Source organism: Ustilago hordei, assembly GCF_900519145.1.
Source record: "Ustilago hordei strain Uho2 genome assembly, contig: UHO2_contig_15, whole genome shotgun sequence".
NCBI lineage: Eukaryota > Fungi > Basidiomycota > Ustilaginomycetes > Ustilaginales > Ustilaginaceae > Ustilago > Ustilago hordei.
In genome coordinates, this window is record NW_024545281.1 from 461,163 (window position 1) to 481,407 (window position 20,245).

The following is a 20,245-nucleotide window of genomic DNA, read 5'->3' on the forward strand; positions in this document are numbered from 1 at the left end:
TTGGACCTTGTGACCAAACCCCTTGGTCATGTGGTCACCCCCTGTGCTTGGTCCTGTGTGGCTATATGCATGCACCCCTCAAGCAGTAACCATCTGCATGATGCTGAGCTCAGTCCCCCACTCCTACATGCGGTTATCTCCATATGCTTCTCCTTCTCATGCCAGTACCTTCCTTCCTGAATCTCCTGGTACTTGCTCATATCAGCCGACTTGCTGAGGCATGCTGATCTGGCTGATTCCAATTGATCCTCATGAGATTAACCTGGAACCCAGAGTTTGGTTGATCTCGTAAATCATATGTGCTACCAGCCCAATTAGCTCTGTTGATCCCTGATGATTTGGCACCAATCAACTTGGCACACCCTTCATATGTTGATCTGCTGATCCTGCATGACATTACCATGAAAGCTGTTGGTCAATTTGGCGCACCCTTCTTGCGCTGGCCCGCTGGCCCTGTGACAACGTCAAGGACACAGTCGAAAGAGGCCTCGTCATCATTAAATGGATCCCAGGTGAATTACAGATTGCAGATGGGCTCACTAAACTCCTTAACGCAAGAGGGAGCAACAAGTCATGCAAGGACTTAGGTGTCCTCACCAAATAGGCCAGCTGCCAATAGGAGGAGTGTCGGAGGTCAACCTGACCTCGTATCGGTGGCATCTGACAATGACGCTGATATAGGGGTCAAGGGAATGGACTTCCTTGTGATGCATCCCTGCATTGTGATAGGGGTTGAGGGGCTCGAGACTCCTTGTCATGGGCCTGGATGCTCAAGAAGCAGGAGGGTCACGGGTTCATATGGAAGGAGCACAGGTATCGAAGATCTAGTCGAGATCAGTAGAGAGCATGGTCGTAGTGCAGTCTCCATGGAGACCATGGACTCCTATGGACTCACATGCAAAGGAGGGCCAAGCACAGCCACGAGGAGGACCAAGCTCAAGGAGCAGGCACAGCCACGAAGAGGACCAAGCTCAAGGAGCATGCAGATGGTTACCACTCAGGGGCTCGAGAGACAAGAGCCAAAGGAACTGTCACTGATCAAAGGAGGAGGAGCAGTGTCGAAGGAGTCGACACCAGGTCATGAGGAGGAGGAGCAGTGTCGAAGGAGTTGACACCAGGTCATGAGGAGGAGGAGCAGTGTCGAAGGAGTCGACACAGCTCAAGAGGCACAGGGGTGCCAAGCAGGAGAGGCCCCTGAGCAGTACTTGATGAAGAAGGTACTCTCTGGAGAGAGAGCAGGAGCAGCATCGCTGGTGATGCTGAGTAGAGGTATATAACCATGCTTTCTCATCATCATAGGTCGAGTGGATCCTCATCCACTCTACTCACCATACAACTAGTCAATACTTTAGAAACACAAGTACTCATTAGTTACAGTCAGCATAGCAGCAATCTATCAAGGTTGCTCCTCATCGTAGTGTGTGTGTTGTATCACCACTACCTGACATCCGAAGGCGCCCATAGCAGGTTAGCGGTCCGGATATAGATAGAACCGAAGGCAGTAGTCCACTGTGGTCCGGGGATCACTTCAAGCATCAAGTCAACACACTGGACACTCGTGTTGACGCCACCAACCTTATCACCAACACCATCAACCTCATTATCATCGACATCACCAATCTTATCACCAACACCATCAACCTCATTATCATCGACATCACCAATCTCATCACCAACACCATCAACCTCATCATCATCAACACTCACACCAGACCTTGGTGTCATCATAACATTGATATTGATCATGCCAAGCTACCCCTGAACGGAGTGTCCACAGAGGTCAGCCGAAACCTACGATAGTATATCCAATGAACGCCACCTGCTGTCACTGCGCAACTTGATAGTCACCGATACCGAGACAATAGCTGTTGCACAGTTTGATAGTCACCGAGTATCTCGACAGACCGACCTGGGTTTCAGGCGCGAGACCCCTGACACTCCTCAACCAGTGTTTCTCACCTGTGCCCAGCAAGCATAAATAGTCATAGTCATTTATGTAGATAGTTATGTCAATACACCACCTTCCCATTGTCCGAAGACCTAAAACCAGCTTGTCCAAACCATAGCTATGCAAGGCGACTTCCCTTCAATAAATACTACCAATCCCAATGAATTCTGTTGTAATACCTCGATCCCATCAATCTCAATGAACTCTGTTGTAACTCGCCAATTGCCCGATCCCACGATTCCTGCGCATGGTCTCTTCTCGTCTGACTCCAGTTCTCCTGTGCATCCGGTCCCATGACAACAGGGTCATATCATACTTCAAGAACATCTGGACTTTAGAACATCAAACGAGCTGTGCCACCTCTGAATGGAGTGTTCACAGTGGTTAGTCAAAACCCATCAGAAGTTGGTCTTCTGTTATATCTCACTGAAATTGTTCAGAAGGAGCTTACTCGATAGGTTTCACTGAAATCAATCGGAAACAGCTTTTCCAATAGAGTCTAGGTTTCAGGCACATGACCGCTGTCACCTTGTAGCCGCCAGGTCTCATAATCTGTTGTAAGGATGATCGGACTTGAGTGGTAGGAAGCGGCTTTGATTGCATGCGACAACTACGAACCGTAAGTACAGATGGATGCAGGTATCTACACAGCGGGCGACTAAGTATCGCTCCTTATATATCTACAATAGGGAGCAGAGCATGAAGGGGAGACAGTCTCCTCCCTCCTCGGGTGTGCATTAGCTGGTATGCCGGTGCCTTGCCGGATCACCGGCCTAACCCGAGCCGGTAGCCCCTCTATCATCTGCAGCTCCTCCAACACTTTCGCCCCCATACGTTACTGAATCATCCACAGGGTAAGACATATAAGAAGCACCAAACTCAGTTAGCTCGTTCTCAGTCGACAATCCATCTGTTTGTACATACCTTTCACCGTCGACATACGTAATACAATCGCGTCCTACCATTCAAGTCTTCCAATCGTTTCAACAGAGGGAATCGTGAGAGCTGCAAGATGGTAGCTTGGATCGACTCGGAAATTCCTTTGACTGGCCTCCTATCGGCTCGTCTGTTGGATTCCACAAACCTCATCCTTGCATTCGGCAGATTCTCTGATGTCACTATGCATGTCATGTCTGTTTGACATATGGCTGTTGCCATCGGGATGGATTAAGCTTAACATGATGGTTTTGAGCATCGATTGTGGGTTTACTCAATAAGTGACTGCTCTCCCTAGAGATAACAATTGAGTTTCTGTCTAGACTTTCGTGCGTTGTGCGTATTCAAGTGGTGGGCGGCAGGTGGAAAAGACCCATCCTATAGTTAAAGTTTTCGTGTGATTGATGATGATGGTGGGGAGAGAGAGAGAGCGAGGAGAGAGAAGGAGTCTATATATACAAAAGAAGAGCGGCAGAGAGCCGCATCGACTGTGGAACATAACAAAGCATTTGTCTTGAGTAGGTTGTGACACATGTGGTCTGTGCTCAGATGCTCAGGCCTTTTACTCGGCCATAAGCACTACCTTCACCATCTCTATGCTTTGTGTAGCTTTTATATACTTTAACTCCCCCCCTCAACAGCATATGTACCCCATTCATTATGCTGTTGTTTCAAGGTATATCCTCCATTCTTTAACATCATCGCATAGCTCAGGGACTCCATTTCGTATGCTGCTGCCAGTATTTGCAGGTGTAGCCCAGATCTCGCTTGCTGTATTGCCTGTCTCCTGATTGGCTTGGTGAGTACATCTGCCAAATTCCTTGTGGTGTCCACATACTTGATTTGCACCCTTCCCTCTTGATCATTGTTACAGATGAAGTGATACTTGGTGTTGATGTGCTTAAGCTTCCAGTGCTGTGCTGGGTCTTTACTAACCTGTATGCATCCAGTGTTGTCTGAGTAGACCGTTGGGGTGCCTGTGGCAATGCCAATCAAGCGTAGCAGCTGCTTGAGGAAGAGCACCTCATGTGTTGCTTCCATGGCTGCAATGAACTCTGCCTTGACAGCGGACAGTGATATGCATTTTTGTGTAGCTGACTTCCAGGCTACTGGGTTCCCATACACTAACGCCACTGACCCCAATGTACTCCTTCTCTGAATGGTGGCATCACTCACCCAGTTCACATCACTATGCACAATCAGTGGCTCTTGCAACATATTTCCCCTGTAAACTAATCCAACATCCTTTGTGCCTTTGAGGTAGTGTAAGACCCATTGTGCTGCCTGATAATGCTCTTGAGATGGTTCATGCATGTGTCTAGCGAGGACACTCATGGTGAGGCTAAGGTCGGGCTGGGTGCTGTTGGCAACCCAGAGCAGCTTGCCAATGATCACTGGATACTCCTTCTGTTGTGCTGCCGAAACCTACGATAGTATATACAACGAACACCACCTGCTGTCACTGCACAACTTGATAGTCACCGATACCGAGACAATAGCTGTCGCACAGTTTGATAGTCACTGAGTATCTCGACAGACCAACCTGGGTTTCAGGCGCGAGACCCCTGACATTAGAGTGGATCGTTCAAGCAGCTCCTCACGATCACCATGATGGACCCAGACCTCAACAATAAGCTCGATAGACTACTCACTCTATTGGAAGCACAGCTAGAGCTTACCAGACAGGGTCATCGAGAGGAACGATTACAACGGGCTCAACTGAGCAGGGAGGAGACAATGGACCTCTCTCACTCAGAAGACCAAGCAGGAGGAGGAGATGAGTCTATGATAGGAGACCCACATACTCCTACTCCAGCTCCACAACCAAGACGATCAGTCTCATTCAACCTGGATGAGCAGGAGGACATCAACTATGAGAAGTATGCTTCACCTACTGGGCCAAGATATGTCAAGACTAAGCTGGACCCCTACAGCAGGACTAGGATGGACCCTTACCCCCTGGACCACGAGGAGGACACCAGCATCATGGCAGAGCTTAACTGGTCAAAGCCCATCGCCACCCCCTTTCCAAAGTTCAATCCCCAAGACATGGAGATCTTCATTCTAGAAGCTGAAGCATGGTTTAAGTTCAACCAGGTGTATGAGCAGTCTAGGATGATCAACCACATGGGTGCTCAACTTGAAGGGACAGCAAGAGAGTGGTGGACCTCCAAGCTCTGTATTGATAGAGCTAGAGAAGGAAGGTTGTTCAATGATTGGCACTACTTCACAGAGTGACTGTCAGAACAGTTCAACCCACACAATGCTAGGATGGAGGCATACAACAAGCTGTTGGCTCTCAGACTCACAAGTGATGCTCCTGGTGCTGCCACACGTCATGTAGAGCGGTTCAGAGACTTGGAGGGACAGGTCAACCTAGATGACAACGAGCTAGTGATTGATCTCTTCAGAGGAAGTCTCACTCACAGCATACAGGAGAAGTTCGAGAGGAATCCACCTGGGAAGAGATGGGAGTGGTACTGAGAGGTTGAGGAGATCGATCGACAGAGGATGCTACTACAGCAGTCCTCGGCTAGACACTCACTCCCAAATGCCACGTCACCTCCACTAAGAACTGGGTCTCAGCCAAATCAAAGTTCGATCCCCATCCGACAACCCACTCAACCTTATCCAGCTCGATCACCATCACAAGCAACTACACAAGCAACTATACAAAACCTAAACCGACCCCTTCCTCATCATCCCACCCAACCCTTGAAGCAAGGAAGCCCTGCTCCATCAGGTATCAACACCTGTCATGTATGCAAGGGTATTGGCCATTGGGCCAGAGACTGCCCCAGCAGGAGGGTAGACCCTCTTAGCTCTCGACCCATGGGACCAAAGGTTATGGCCACCACAGCAGACCCCTTCGAGGAGGCCACCGACTCAGGAGATGGCCACACAGACAGCACTGAGATGGGTGACCCCGAGGCCATGGACCTCAGCTCATACCAGCCACCCATGGACCCCGATCATGAGGAGGAGCACGATGATGATGATGACGAGGGAAACGTCAGTGGGGTGATGCACTGATGGCATGCATTGCTCTACAAACCTCCTCGCCATCACTCTGTATATATCAAGATTGTCAAGTATGTTTCTCTACCAGTGGAGGCAAAGCAGTACTGGAGCTCTCTGGAATGGTTCAAGACCATCCTGCTCAGATACTAGCTGATACTGGTGCTGGTTTGTCCATAGTCTCAGATTCTTTCATTAGTAAGTACCAAATACCCACAAAACCCATAAAAACAAGATCGATCCATGGTGTCACTGGGCACCAACTCTCCATCAATAGTTCTGCGAGCATGCAGGTATCTATTGGTACACACAATCTGGGTGTGGTCGAAGCTTCAGTGGCCGACACTGCGGACTATGACCTCATCCTGGGGTTCACTGAGCTACGGAGGCTCAAACCCACCATACAATGGGATACGGGCCAGCTGGAGTTCAAGACTCAGGAGCAGGACCGACCCCCTAGGAGACCCCCTGAAGCAGCAAGAGCAGGGGACCTAACCATGAGGAGACCAACCCTTCATGGTAACGAGTTTGTCTCAGCAGAGCGCATACTACGAGCAGCTCTGGAAGATGGACCCATAGGATTCATGCTGTTGGAGGAGCCACCATCATCACTCCCGGCCTTTGGTTTTGTACCTACAGGCACAGACAAAGGAGTTGAGATGGAGGTGGAGGTAGACAAGGTGGTGACGGCTGCAGACATACCAAAGCCATACCAACACCTGCGAGATGTGTTTGATGAGGTGGAAGCAGATAAGCTGCCCCATCATACCGAGCATGATCTCCACCTCAAGTTGATAGAAGGAGGTAAGCCACCTCAAGGGCCCCTATACCTTAAGGGACCCAAGGAGATGTCCGAGTTGAGGAGGTACTTGGATGAGAACCTCAAGAAGGGGTTCATAAGACCATCGAAGAGCCCAGCACAATCACCAGTGCTCTTCGTACCAAAGAAGGATGGAGGTCTCAGACTCTGTGTGGACTACAGAGGTCTCAACGAGATCACTGTCAAGAACAGGGCACCATTGCCCCTCATCGAGGAGCAGCTGTTCTTACTCAGGAAGGCAAGGATCTATACCAAGCTAGACCTTAGAGCAGCATACAACCTCATCCGGATTGCTAAAGGAGATGAATGGAAGACAGCTTTTGGCACTCAGTTGGGACTCTATGAGTACCTAGTGATGCCCTTTGGCCTAGCCAATGCTCCGGCTCACTTCCAGTCATTCATCAATGACATCTTCCGAGACATCATTGGGATATATGTGGTAGTATACCTAGATGACTTCCTGATCTTCAGTGACACTGAAGAAGCACATGTGAAGCATGTCACTGAGGTCCTCACTCGCTTAAGGAGCAACAGGCTCTTTGCTAAGCTGTCGAAGTGTGAGTTCCACACCAAGACAGTCGAGTTCCTGGGGTACATCATCAAGCCAACGGGCATAGAGATGGACCCAGAAAAGGTGCGCACTGTCAAGGAGTGGCCAATGCTGGAGTCAATCCATGACATCCAGAGGTTCCTGGGTTTTGCCAACTTCTATCGAAGGTTCATAGCCCACTTTGCTCGCATAGCCAAGCCCTTGACAGCACTGGTAAAGCCTATAGAACGGTTCAAGAAGTTCGAGCTACCAGAGGAGGCCCAACAGGCCTTCCACAAGCTCATCCAGGCCTTCACATCAGCAGGAGTGCTTCAGCACTTCGACTACCACCTTCCAACAAGGTTGGAGACTGATGCAAGTGACTTTGCTATAGCAGGAGTACTCAAGCAGGAGCATGAAGGACGATGGCATCCAGTGGCCTTCTACTCTAGGAAGATGCCTTCTGCCGAGAAGAACTATGAAATCCATGACAAGGAGCTCCTAGCTGTGGTTGCCTGCCTTACTCAGTGGCGACACATGCTAGCTGGACTACCAAGCCAACTGGTCATCCTCACTGACCATGAAGCCCTCAAGTACTTCAAGTCACAGAGATGCATCACAGGTTGACAGGCTCGATGGGCCATACTACTAGCAGACTTCGACTTCATATTGCAGTATCGACCAGGAGACAAAGGTGGTGAGCCCGATGCTCTCACCAGAAGGACAGACATGCAACCAGCTGGTGAAGAGCAGGATCACAATGTGAGGCAACTACTGCCTCCTCGAGTGTTCAAGGAGACAACAGACCATGACTCAATCCTAGTGGCCCCCATGGTCTCGATGGAGTCCATAGCATCAAAGGGTCTCAGAGACCTGGTCAAGATCTTCCAGCCCTTAGACCAAGAGCTACAGGAGATACATAGGAAGAAGCCCTTCGAGGTCAGGGACGACCTATGGTACAGTGGAGGAAGGTTGGTTATCCCCAAAGTGATCATGCCAGGGAAGACCAACAACCGACACTCAAGGAGTGCCAAAGAGGTAGATGGACAGTCTCTCTCTGTAGAGCATCTGCGATTCATGGTGATGACCCAATGCCATGATGGTATTACTGCTGGACATGTGGGAAGAGATGCTACCATCAAGGCAGCTCAACGACATTACTGGTGGCCAAACATGACAGCTTGGATTGCAGACTATGTAGCAAGTTGTCCTGTATGTGCTAGGTACAAAGCTCCTCATCATCGTCCATATGGTTTGCTACAGCCACTAGCAACACCAGACAGGCCCTGGGGCTCCATATCCCTCGACTTCATTGAAGGACTACCACCATCGAAGAAGTATGACTCCAAGACTTATGACTCTATCTTAGTCATTGTCGACAGGTTGACCAAGTTTGCCATACTAGCTCCAACCCATAAGACAGTCACGGCCAAACAGACTGCAGTATTGCTATATGGACACATGGTTAGACTCTTCGGATATCCAGATCACATGGTCTCGGACCGAGGCAGGCAGTTCATATCAGGAGCATGGAAGGCATTTGCAGAGCAAATGGGTGTGAAGCACTCACTTAGTACAGCTTACCATCCTCAAACTGATGGTCAGACAGAGAGAGTCAATCAGGTCATAGAGCAATACCTCAGGATGTACTGTAACTATGAGCAGAATGACTGGGCCGACCTGCTGGACACTGCAGCCTTTGTATACAACAACATGGTCCACAACAGCATTGGTGTCTCACCATTCTTTGCATGCTATGGATGGAACCCCAAAGCTCATCCTGACATCCCTCAACAACTAGGAGTCAATGATCCAGGTCGCTTCGAGTACCTCATGGATGGAAAGGAGCATTGCAAGTACCTCCAGGAGCAGATCAGAGAGGCACAACGGAGATCAGTAGACCAGTATAACAGGAAGCACAAGGACATTGAGTTTAAGGTGGGTGATATGGTCTATATCAACCGTCGAAACTGGAAGACACGGAGACCCACACCCAAGTTAGATACCCGGTTTGCAGGACCCTACCCAGTTCAGGAACGGGTAGGACGCCGAGCTTATCGAATCACATTGCCAGCAAACCTTAGGGTGCATGATGTGTTCCATGTCTCCATGCTCAAGCCAGCAAGAACAAGTTCTCTTCCTCAACTTGCTGAACAGCCCACCATACCATCACTTCCAGATGAGGACCTCAACTTCGAAGTCGAAGCACTCATCGACAAGCGTTCACACAATGGGACTACAGAGTACAAGGTGTTGTGGAGAGGGTACTCAGAGGAAGCTGCTTCATGGGAACCAGTAGAGAACCTCAACTGTCCCGACCTCATCCAGGAGTATGAGGTGTCGGAGGGGGGACGAGTGAGTAGACAAAGTAGAGAAAGGGGGAGAGAACAGGAGGAGAAGAGAGAGGAAGAGGAAGGAGGATGACGTGAGAGAAGGAGGAAGGATGATGTTGGCGATGTTGTCGAGGAGGAGGAGGAGGAGGAGTCAGCATGGACCAGACCAGAGCATGCCTCGACGGAGCTCGGCTCTTAAGAGGGGGGTAGTGTCATGGGCCTGGATGCTCAAGAAGCAGGAGGGTCATGGGTTCATATGGAAGGAGCACAGGTATCGAAGATCTAGTTGAGATCAGTAGAGAGCATGGTCGTAGTGCAGTCTCCATGGAGACCATGGACTCCTATGGACTCATATGCAAAGGAGGGCCAAGCACAGCCACGAGGAGGACCAAGCTCAAGGAGCAGGCACAGCCACGAAGAGGACCAAGCTCAAGGAGTATGCAGATGGTTACCACTCAGGGGCTCGAGAGACAAGAGCCAAAGGAACTGTCACTGATCAAAGGAGAAGGAGCAGTGTCAAAGGAGTCGACACCAGGTCATGAGGAGGAGGAGCAGTGTCGAAGGAGTTGACACCAGGTCATGAGGAGGAGGAGCAGTGTTGAAGGAGTTGACACAGTTCAAGAGGCACAGGGGTGCCAAGCAGGAGAGGCCCCTGAGCAGTACTCGATGAAGAAGGTACTCTCTGGAGAGAGAGCAGGAGCAGCATCGCTGGCGATGCTGAGTAGAGGTATATAACCATGCTTTCTCATCATCATAGGTCGAGTGGATCCTCATCCACTCTACTCACCATAACTAGTTATCACTTCAGCATAAGTATATATTAGTTTCAGTCAGCATAGCAGCAATCCATCAAAGGTTGCTCCTCATCGTAGTGTGTGTGTTGTATCACCACTACCTGACGTCCGAAGGTGCCCATAGCAGGTTAGCAGTCCGGATCAAGATAGAACCGAAGGCAGTAGTCCACTGCGGTCTGGGGATCACTTCAAGCATCAAGTCAACACACTGGACACTCGTGTTGACGCCACCAACCTTATCACCAACACCATGAACCTCATTATCATCGACATCACCAATCTCATCACCAACACCATCAACCTCATCATCATCAACACTCACACCAGACCTTGGTGTCATCATAACATTGATATTGATCGTGCCGAGCTACCCCTGAATGGAGTGTCCACAGAGGTCAGCCAAAACCTACGATAGTATATACAATGAACACCACCTGTTGTCACTGCACAACTTGATAGTCACTGATACCGAGACAATAGCTGTCGCACAGTTTGATAGTCACCAAGTATCTCGACAGACCGACCTGGGTTTCAGGCGCGAGACCCCTGACAGTACCCTCTTCGTCAAGTACTGTACAGGGATCTCCAAGGAGGCCCCTCCTCCATATCGAACCTTGTCCCTCCTGTCTTTCCTGAGCTGTGTCAACTTCATCGACACTGCTCCTCCTCTTCATGTCCCTTTTGCCAGTGTCCTATACACAGATCTCCTTCCTTTGACTGGCAATGGTTCTCTTCTACTCCTGTCCTGTGGGCCCCTGAGTGGTAACCAACTGCATGTCACTGAGCTTGGTCCCTCTCGCATGTGAATTGTCATATGGACATCCTTACTACCAATCTCTGCAGAATCTGCCACACAATCTCGCTTGCTGCAGATTCTGGTGGGATTCATGATATCGATGATGCTCATGCTGATTTCACTGCGATCTGCCATAGAGCTGATTCTACTGCCGATCTCAGTGAACTCTGTCACAGCTCCTACAATCTACCTGATTCCACAATTCCTGCACTACCTTCATATGAACTTCGGTCTTCCCTCGTTCTGCACACCCAGGCCCATGACACCTGCCACTTGCTCTTGAGCTTGGTCCTTCTCTTGGCTGAGCTTGGACCTACTCCTCTCATGTGAAACCTTTCTTGCCATCCTGACCTCCCCCTTGATGAAAGGGATCTTCCCTACTAAATCTCCTGTCATCTCCCTGTAATCCAGCTGTTCATTCCATGTCAGTGGCCACTTCTTGTGGTGTGATTGGTGAAATCAACTGGATAGTTGTATTCCAATTGATTTCAGCAGAATCAACCAGACAGATGCAATGTGGTCATTGTCAGGTGAAAACAACTGGAAACCCATGACCTGGTTGGTTTCCCAATTTTGTGCACAAAAGGCTCCTCATATCTCATTTCGGATCTTCCTGTGCAACCTCTATGACAACATCCTCACGAAACCTCTCAAAGGACTTGGCACAACAAAAGGATTGCAAATGATAGGTTTGGAAATGCCGCCAAAGGGAGGAGTTGAAGATATGTCACTATTTCAAAAGGTAGACATGTTAAGTCAGAGTACTCAGAGTTGGGAAACCAGAAAGACACCAAGCACCAAAGGGAATGAGGTAGATGCAAAGCTTGTGGTAACACATGCAGCCTATGCTTGTGGATTGATACCATGGTATGCAGGGGGTACATTGACATGACAACTGTTATGAAAGGAGATACATGCTCTATGGACAAAGACTTGGAGAGTGAGTGTAGTTGGATGTTAAGGTATATATACTCCCATTCAGTAACTACCATCTCATCAAAATCCATGCTTTCTTACTTAGATACACCCGACTGTTAGGAGTGCCAGATAGTGGCCTCTAGAGTGGTGTACCTAAATTCAACTCTTCAACTTGAAAAAGTAAGTATTGGGCAAGATTAGAATTTTGTTAGGCCGACATTACGCGACAAATCATCTCGAAAAATAGCTTTCGCGCGACAAGGCGAGCCGTGACCTGGAAGATTGAGAAGAAGAAGTCGAAAACGCACGGACGAACGGAAGAAGCACGGACACTGCGAAAGTGCAGTCAGCTGTCTTCGGCTCGCTGAAAAACATCGGCATCTTCTTCGCAACACCTCCCAACCTCACCTCCTTTAACATCAACACTCTGACCACATACGCACGATCGTCTCTCTCTTTCACTAGGTCGTCGCCGTAGTATCCAAAATGTCGGTCCCGAAAGGAGCTGGGGCAAACTCGACATCACGCACAGCCTATCGTCTGCCCACCTTGTCACCCGAATCCAACAAGAATGTCCTCTCGCTTCTCCGTCTCATCATCATCTTTCTTATCGCAGGCGCTGCCATCTCATCACGTCTCTTTGCAGTAATCCGACACGAAAGCATCATTCACGAGTTCGACCCATGGTTCAACTTCCGCGCTACCAAGGTCTTGACAACAGACGGCTTCTATCGATTCTGGAACTGGTTCGATGCAACAGCATGGTATCCGCTTGGTCGTGCCGCTGGTGGTACTGCTTACCCAGGTCTGATGGTGACGTCGGGTGTCATCTACAACCTCTTCCACTCGCTCAACATTCCAGTCGATATTCGAAATATTTGCGTCTTGCTCGCGCCTGCTTTCTCCGGTTTGACAGCGTGGGCAACGTACATGTTCACAGCAGCCATGAAGGATGATGCAGCTGGTCTGCTCGCCGCTGCATTCATCGGTATCGCTCCGGGTTACATCTCTCGATCAGTGGCTGGATCCTATGACAACGAAGCTATTGCTATCTTCTTGCTCATGATGACCTTCTACTTGTGGATCAAAGCTTTGAAGGACGGCTCTGCGCTGTGGGGTGTCGCTACCGCTCTGTTCTACTTTTACATGGTCGCCGCTTGGGGTGGATACGTCTTCATCACCAACATGATCCCCCTGCACGTGCTTGTGCTCATCCTGATGGGCCGATTCAGCTCGCGCCTCTACGTTTCCTACTCGAGCTTCTACGCCCTCGGCACTCTTGCATCGATGCAGGTGCCCTTCGTCGGCTTCCAGCCCGTTCGCACAAGTGAGCACATGGCTGCACTCGGCGTATTTGGTCTCCTTCAGCTCGTTGCCTTTGTCGAACTGATCCGATCGCATGTCCCTAGCAAGCAGTTCAAGTACCTCCTTGTCGGGTTCGTGGTCATCGTCGCAGCTCTTGCCTTTGGCGCTTTGGTCGCACTCACCTACGCCGGCTACGTCGCTCCCTGGACGGGACGATTCTACTCGCTCTGGGACACGGCCTACGCAAAGAAGCACATCCCTATCATCGCCTCCGTTTCTGAACACCAGCCTCCAGCATGGCCCGCCTTCTTCTTCGACCTCGAAATGCTCATTTTCCTCTTCCCTGTCGGTGTCTTCTTACTTTTCAAGGAGCTCAGGGACGAGCATGTCTTCGTTATTATCTACGCAGTCATGGCGAGCTACTTCGCCGGTGTCATGGTTCGTCTCATGCTCACCCTCACACCAGTGGTCTGCGTTAGCGCGGCTATCGCGATGGGCACCTTGCTTCAGACCTACCTCGATCCCAAGGAGCCCACTCCGCTTGAAAGCCGCAATTCTGACCCTCATGCTGACGAGTCGGTGGCCAAGTCGTCTCGAGTTGCAGCGCGAAAGGTAGCCAACGCAGCTGCTGCGGCCATCTCAAACGATGTCGGCACATCAAGCTCTGACGCTGAACCTTCGCGTCCCGCCTCGCCAGCGTTCCGCGCTTCTTCCTTTGCTAGCTCCAAGTTCGGCATCTTTGGTCTCGATTCTCGGTTCTTCGTCACTATCTACTCTCTGCTACTGCTACTCGTCTTTGTGCTTCACTGCACCTTCGTCACCTCGACCGCTTACTCTTCCCCTTCAGTGGTGCTTGCATCGCGCAACGCCGATGGATCGCAACACATCATCGACGACTTCCGTGAAGCCTACTACTGGCTCCGACAAAACACTCCTACCGATGCCAAAGTTATGTCTTGGTGGGACTACGGTTACCAGATTTCCGGCATGGCCGATCGCCCAACCCTCGTCGACAACAACACTTGGAACAACACCCACATCGCCACCGTGGGTAAAGCCATGTGTTCGTCCGAAGAGAAATCATACCCGATCCTTCAAAAACACGACGTCGACTACGTCCTTATCATCTTTGGCGGTCTTCTTGGTTTTTCAGGAGACGACATTAACAAGTACCTCTGGATGATTCGTATCGCTCAGGGTGTTTGGCCAGACGAAGTTCGCGAAGCCGATTACTTCACCCCTCAGGGTCAGTACAAAGTGGATGATGGAGCGACAAAGACGATGCGCGAGAGTCTGATGTACAAGATGAGCTACTACCGGTTCAATGATCTTTTCGGTGGAAGACCAGGAATGGATAGGGTTAGGCAGAGTCCAGGTCCCACTAAGAATCCAGAGTTGGAGTACTTGGATGAGGCGTTCACGAGTGAGAACTGGATTGTTAGGATTTATCAGGTGAAGAAACCGGATGCGCTAGGAAGGGATCTGCCAAGTGTGAAAGGTTTCGATGGAGGAAAGAGGAGGAAGAGAGCCTTTGCTCTTCCAGCGGCAAGTGCGGGTGCGAGGGAGCCTGCTGGTAGTAAAGGCAAGTGATATGCAAATCCGGATGAATATGAACTATTCCTGATAAGATCTTGAGGAAAGTGCAATTCTTAGACTGCGTTTTCACATCTTGTGTAACCTTGTCTGTGTTTCGCACCTTGATGATGATGCCTTTTCGTGGTCAACGGAGTAGATACCCCTCCGCAGGGGAGCTTCACTTTGCATCCGTTGCAACCACCTCTCTTGACCAGGGTCAGGATCTCCAGGCAAGATTGATGTCGGATTTGACGTTTCTCAGGGACGCCTTCTCCATCAAGTTTGAGGGTCCTTCACTTTTTGCTCTCCCTTCTTCGGTAGGGACAGGAAAAGGGAGGATGTTTCACTATTGGATGATAAGGTAGGTGTCTTCGTCGATCAAAGCCACACTTATTTCCACTACGTATTGCTGAACGAAACGATCCAATATGATGATGCGAGTTGACGTAAGCGGATACGATAAGTAATCGGGCAAAGCCGATCTGATCGGAAATCAGGTGAAGCCAATACAAGTGAGGGATCGGGTACAACTACGTCCCACTCGTTGTCATACTTGGTCATTAAGGGGAATGCTCCCACCTTTTGTATGTGCTACATCTTTGTATATACAGCTTGCACATAAACTGTCCCATGATTTTAGATGTCACCACACATCACTCCAATGCTCAATAGCCATATGACTGATTGCAACACTGTCTGATATTGTCTGAAAGCTCTGCTTCTTCTCTCCAAGACTGTGTAATTGATATTGACATTACATGCAAAAATTGTGCATCAAAAGAGTCAAATTTTTTTTTTATTGTGGGACAGTTTATGGAGCACTCCTCAAGAACACCTTAGTACTTCGTATTCCCTCCTTTGGCCTTCAGAACTGCCTTGATGCAGTCTGGCATACTCTCTATTAGCATCCTACATGTCTCTGGAGTGATCACTGTCCATTCAGCTTCACATCTCTTGAGCAGTTCATCCCTGGACTTTGCAATCATACTATACTGTGAAAGTTGCATTTTGAGATGGTGCCAGAGGTGTTCAATCAGGTTTAAGTCTGGCAACTGCACTGGCCATTGCATAACCTTAATGCTATTGCTTTCCAACCCTGTTATTGTCTTCTTCAATGTGTGTTTTGGGTCATTGTCTTGCTGAAACATGATGTTGGTGTATGCATGCTGAAGCTGCAAATCTGAGATTGTTTTCACAAGCTTGCCATTCAAGATATCAATGTACTGGTCTGAATTCATTGTACCCAGCACCAAGCACATACCTCCCACCCCTTCCCATGTCATACAGCCCCAGATCATGATGAAGCTGCTGCCAAACTTGACTGTCAGCCTGACAAGCTTGCTGTTGAAGCCAGCATTCTTAATCCAACAGAACTGCTTACCATCTGGTCCAAAGAAGTTGATCTTTGTCTCATCCAACCATACCACCTTCTTCCAATCCTCAACAGTCATGTCCTTGTGCTCATTAGCAAATTTGCAATGGGCTTTGTAATGTCTCTTGAGTAGCTTTGGTTTTTTCACTAACCTCTGTGCTTTGTAGTGACAATAATGAAGTGCTTTTCTTACTGTGGTTGGGCAAGCTTTGACTTGGAATGTCTCTTGCAGTGCATGACATGCCTTCCTGACTGTGGAGGCAGAATTGAGCTCAAAATAGTGGTCCAGGAAGCGAACATGACAAGGCTGGAGTTTTCTTGGCTGGCCCCCTGTCATGGGGCCAGATGCGCAGGAAGCAAGAAGACCCGAATTCATATAAAGGAGAGCACTGGAATCACAGAATCGGGCTAAAACAAGAGTTTATGGCAGAGTCCACCAAGATCTGTAGTAGAGCCAGATCTACTACAGATCCTGACCAATTTGGTACAAAATGGGAGGTTACAGCAAAACCCACCAGAATCTGTAGTATTGTGATTGTATGACAGATCCTGCAAGGGGGGCACCAATCTCATGAGTCTCACCATGAGACAAACATCAATACCATGGATGGGTGGCAAAGACATCTGGGTCTGCCATCAATGAAGCAGGGGACCTGCTTGGGATTGAACCCCAAGTGGGTAGAAGGGAGGAATGAGAGGGGGTGTGAACTGGTGCTCAGATGAGGTGGGAATAGCCCCTGGCGATGATGAAACAATGTGAGGGCTGTCCATCCATGAGCAGCAAGAGACACAGTGCTGATGAGCAGCATTGCAGGATGGATAGGAGAGACAGGAAAGAGGAGGAGCAGAGTGTCAGGGGTCTCGCGCCTGAAAGCCAGGTCGGTCTGTCGAGATACTCGGTGACTATCAAACTGTGCGACAGCTATTGTCTCGGTATCAGTGACTATCAAGTTGTGCAGTGACAGCAGGTGGCATTTGTTGTATATACTATCATAGGTTTCAGCTGACCTCTGTGGACACTCCGTTCAGGGGTAGCTCGGCACGATCAATATCAATGCTTTGGTTATGATGACACCAAGGTCTGGTGTGAGTGTTGATGATGATGAGGTTGATGACATTGGTGATAAGGTTGGTGTTGATGATAATGAGGTTGATGGTGTTGGTGATAAGGTTGGTGGCGTCAACATGAGTGTCCAGTGTGTTGACTTTGACGCTTGAAGTGATCCCCGGACCGCAGTGGACTACTGCCTTCGGTTCTATCTTGATCCAGACTGCTAACCTGCTATGGGCATCTTCGGATGTCAGGTAGTGGTGATACAACACACACACTATGATGAGGAGCAACCTTGATAGATTGCTGCTATGTTGACTGAAACTAATATATACTTATGCTGAAGTGATAACTAGTTATGGTGAGTAGAGTGGATGAGGATCCACTCAGCCTATGATGATGAGAAAGCATGGTTATATACCTCTTCACAGCATCGCCAGCGATGCTGCTCCTGCTCTCTCTCCAGAGAGTACCTTCTTCATCGAGTACTGCTCAGGGGCCTCTCCTGCTTGGCACCCCTGTGCCTCTTGAGTGGTGTCAACTCCTTCGACACTGCTCCTCCTCCTCATGACCTGGTGTCGACTCCTTCGACACTGCTCCTCTTCCGCAGGACCTGCTTGCCAGTGTCCTATGACTCTTGTCTCTCGTGCCCCTGAGTGGTAACCATCTGAGCTTGGTCCTCTTCGTGGCTGTGCCTGCTCCTTGAGCTTGGTCCTCCTCGTGGCTGTGCCTGGCCCTCCTCGCATATGGCTCGGTCCTCCTTTGCATGTGAGTCCATAGGAGTCCATGGTCTCCATGGAGACTGCACTACGGCCATGCTCTCTACTGGTATCGACTAGATCTTCAATACCTGTGCTCCTTCCATATGAACCAGTGGCCCTCCTGCTTCTTGAGCATCCAGGCCCATGACACAGAGTTGGAGAGGTGTGCCAGAGTGAAGGCAGTGTTGCAGGCAACATTGCGAAGATGGTATATAACCTCACTCCTCATTGTAGCTGTTGAGTGGATCCCCATTGTCATGGGCCTGGATGTGCAAGAAGTAAGAAGATCTGTCAGCTCATATGAAGGGAGCACAGGAATCAAGGAATTGGGCAGATCGTGGAATTAGCAGCAGAGTTCATTGAGATCTGTAGTAGAAACAGCTCTATGACAGATCTCACCAAGATCGGCATGAGCAAGGATGGTACCACAAACCCTGCCGAGATCAGTAGTAGAAGAGATCATGTGGCAGATGTCAGGGGTCTCGCGCCTGAAACCCAGGTCGGTCTGTCGAGATACTTGGTGACTATCAAACTGTGCAACAGCTATTGTCTCAGTATCGGTCTCAATGAGCTAGTCGAATTCGTAATAGATGCAGTTCTATTACAGGTATCAGCTTTTGGGCGCATGACCGCTGACACCATCATGCCAAAAACCACCCCAGAGAGGTGCCGATTGGCACTCTTTCACATCCAAAATGGGGAATCTACCTGTTCAGTTGCTGAGCAACTTGGTATGAGCAAGTCTACTGTGAATCACATCAGCAAAAGCACCTCCGCTGATGTTCCAAAGTCAAAGGGGGGCCGGCCAAGAAAACTCCAGCCTTGTCATGTTCACTTCCTGGACCACTATTTTGAGCTCAATTCAACCTCCACAGTCAGGAAAGCATGTCATGCACTGCAGGAGACATTTCAAATCAAAGCATGCCCAACCACAGTAAGAAAAGCACTTCATTACTGTCATTACAAAGCACAAAGGTTAGTGAAAAAACCAAAGCTACTCAAGAGACATTACAAAGCCCATCACAAATTTGCCAATGAGCACAAGGACATGACTGTTGAGGATTGGAAGAAGGTGGTATGGTTGGATGAGACAAAGATCAACTTCTTTGGACCAGATGGTAAGCAGTTCTGTTGGATTAAGAATGCTGGCTTCAACAGCAAGCTTGTCAGGCTGACAGTCAAGTTTGGCAGCAGCTTCATCATGATCTGGGGCTGTATGACATGGGAAGGGGTGGGAGGTATGTGCTTGGTGCTGGGTACAATGAATTCAGACCAGTACATTGATATCTTGAATGGCAAGCTTGTGAAAACAATCTCAGATTTGCAGCTTCAGCATGCATACACCAACATCATGTTTCAGCAAGACAATGACCCAAAACACACATTGAAGAAGACAATAACAGGGTTGGAAAGCAATAGCATTAAGGTTATGCAATGGCCAGTGCAGTTGCCAGACTTAAACCTGATTGAACACCTCTGGCACCATCTCAAAATGCAACTTTCACAGTATAGTATGATTGCAAAGTCCAGGGATGAACTGCTCAAGAGATGTGAAGCTGAATGGACAGTGATCACTCCAGAGACATGTAGGATGCTAATAGAGAGTATGCCAGACTGCATCAAGGCAGTTCTGAAGGCCAAAGGAGGGAATACGAAGTACTAAGGTGTTCTTGAGGAGTGCTCCATAAACTGTCCCACAATAAAAAAAAAATTTGACTCTTTTGATGCACAATTTTTGCATGTAATGTCAATATCAATTACACAGTCTTGGAGAGAAGAAGCAGGGCTTTCAGATGATATGAGACAGTGTGGCAATACAACTTATAGCTATTGAGCATTAGAGTGATGTATGGTGACATGTAAAATCATGGGACAGTTTATGTGTGAGCTGTATATACATTAGCATGGCAGCTACCAAAGGTGGGAGTACTTCTACTTAATGATCTACCATGACAACGAGCGGGACTGTGTTGCACCAGATCTTTGGTGAGATCGGTCATCTAACCGGATCGGCTCTGCGTCATCCTCCTGCATCTCACTGGATCGTAATCTTCAGCATATTTGTGCTCTTCACACATCGACAAGTGTC

General features: G+C 49.1%; 7 protein-coding genes across 7 annotated transcripts; 3 read left to right on the forward strand and 4 right to left on the reverse strand.

Annotated features, from left to right (window-relative positions):
• Nucleotides 1–1,437: 1,437 nt before the first annotated feature.
• On the reverse strand, nt 1,438–1,746 carry UHO2_05815 (uncharacterized protein; the record flags this gene model as incomplete). Its single annotated transcript, XM_041558714.1, has 1 exon — nt 1,438–1,746. One exon carries the CDS (start codon nt 1,744–1,746, stop codon nt 1,438–1,440), a length of 309 nt encoding a protein of 102 aa, XP_041414648.1.
• A 1,759-nt stretch (nt 1,747–3,505) lies between these two features.
• UHO2_05816 (uncharacterized protein) lies at nt 3,506–4,219 on the reverse strand (the record flags this gene model as incomplete). The annotated part of the gene is made up of 1 exon (XM_041558715.1): nt 3,506–4,219. The coding sequence occupies one exon, from the start codon at nt 4,217–4,219 to the stop codon at nt 3,506–3,508; it is 714 nt and encodes a 237-aa protein (XP_041414649.1).
• A 1,970-nt stretch (nt 4,220–6,189) lies between these two features.
• Nucleotides 6,190–9,675, forward strand: UHO2_05817 (uncharacterized protein; the record flags this gene model as incomplete). Its single annotated transcript, XM_041558716.1, has 2 exons — nt 6,190–7,761; nt 7,927–9,675. 2 exons carry the CDS (start codon nt 6,190–6,192, stop codon nt 9,673–9,675), a joined length of 3,321 nt encoding a protein of 1,106 aa, XP_041414650.1.
• Nucleotides 9,676–12,578: 2,903 nt separating this feature from the next.
• UHO2_05818 (putative oligosaccharyltransferase) lies at nt 12,579–14,987 on the forward strand (the record flags this gene model as incomplete). Its single annotated transcript, XM_041558717.1, has 1 exon — nt 12,579–14,987. One exon carries the CDS (start codon nt 12,579–12,581, stop codon nt 14,985–14,987), a length of 2,409 nt encoding a protein of 802 aa, XP_041414651.1.
• Nucleotides 14,988–15,808: 821 nt separating this feature from the next.
• UHO2_05819 (putative transposase) lies at nt 15,809–16,720 on the reverse strand (the record flags this gene model as incomplete). The annotated part of the gene is made up of 1 exon (XM_041558718.1): nt 15,809–16,720. The coding sequence occupies one exon, from the start codon at nt 16,718–16,720 to the stop codon at nt 15,809–15,811; it is 912 nt and encodes a 303-aa protein (XP_041414652.1).
• A 1,100-nt stretch (nt 16,721–17,820) lies between these two features.
• Nucleotides 17,821–18,192, reverse strand: UHO2_05820 (uncharacterized protein; the record flags this gene model as incomplete). Its single annotated transcript, XM_041558719.1, has 1 exon — nt 17,821–18,192. One exon carries the CDS (start codon nt 18,190–18,192, stop codon nt 17,821–17,823), a length of 372 nt encoding a protein of 123 aa, XP_041414653.1.
• Nucleotides 18,193–18,799: 607 nt separating this feature from the next.
• Nucleotides 18,800–19,819, forward strand: UHO2_05821 (putative transposase; the record flags this gene model as incomplete). The annotated part of the gene is made up of 1 exon (XM_041558720.1): nt 18,800–19,819. One exon carries the CDS (start codon nt 18,800–18,802, stop codon nt 19,817–19,819), a length of 1,020 nt encoding a protein of 339 aa, XP_041414654.1.
• Nucleotides 19,820–20,245: the final 426 nt, after the last annotated feature.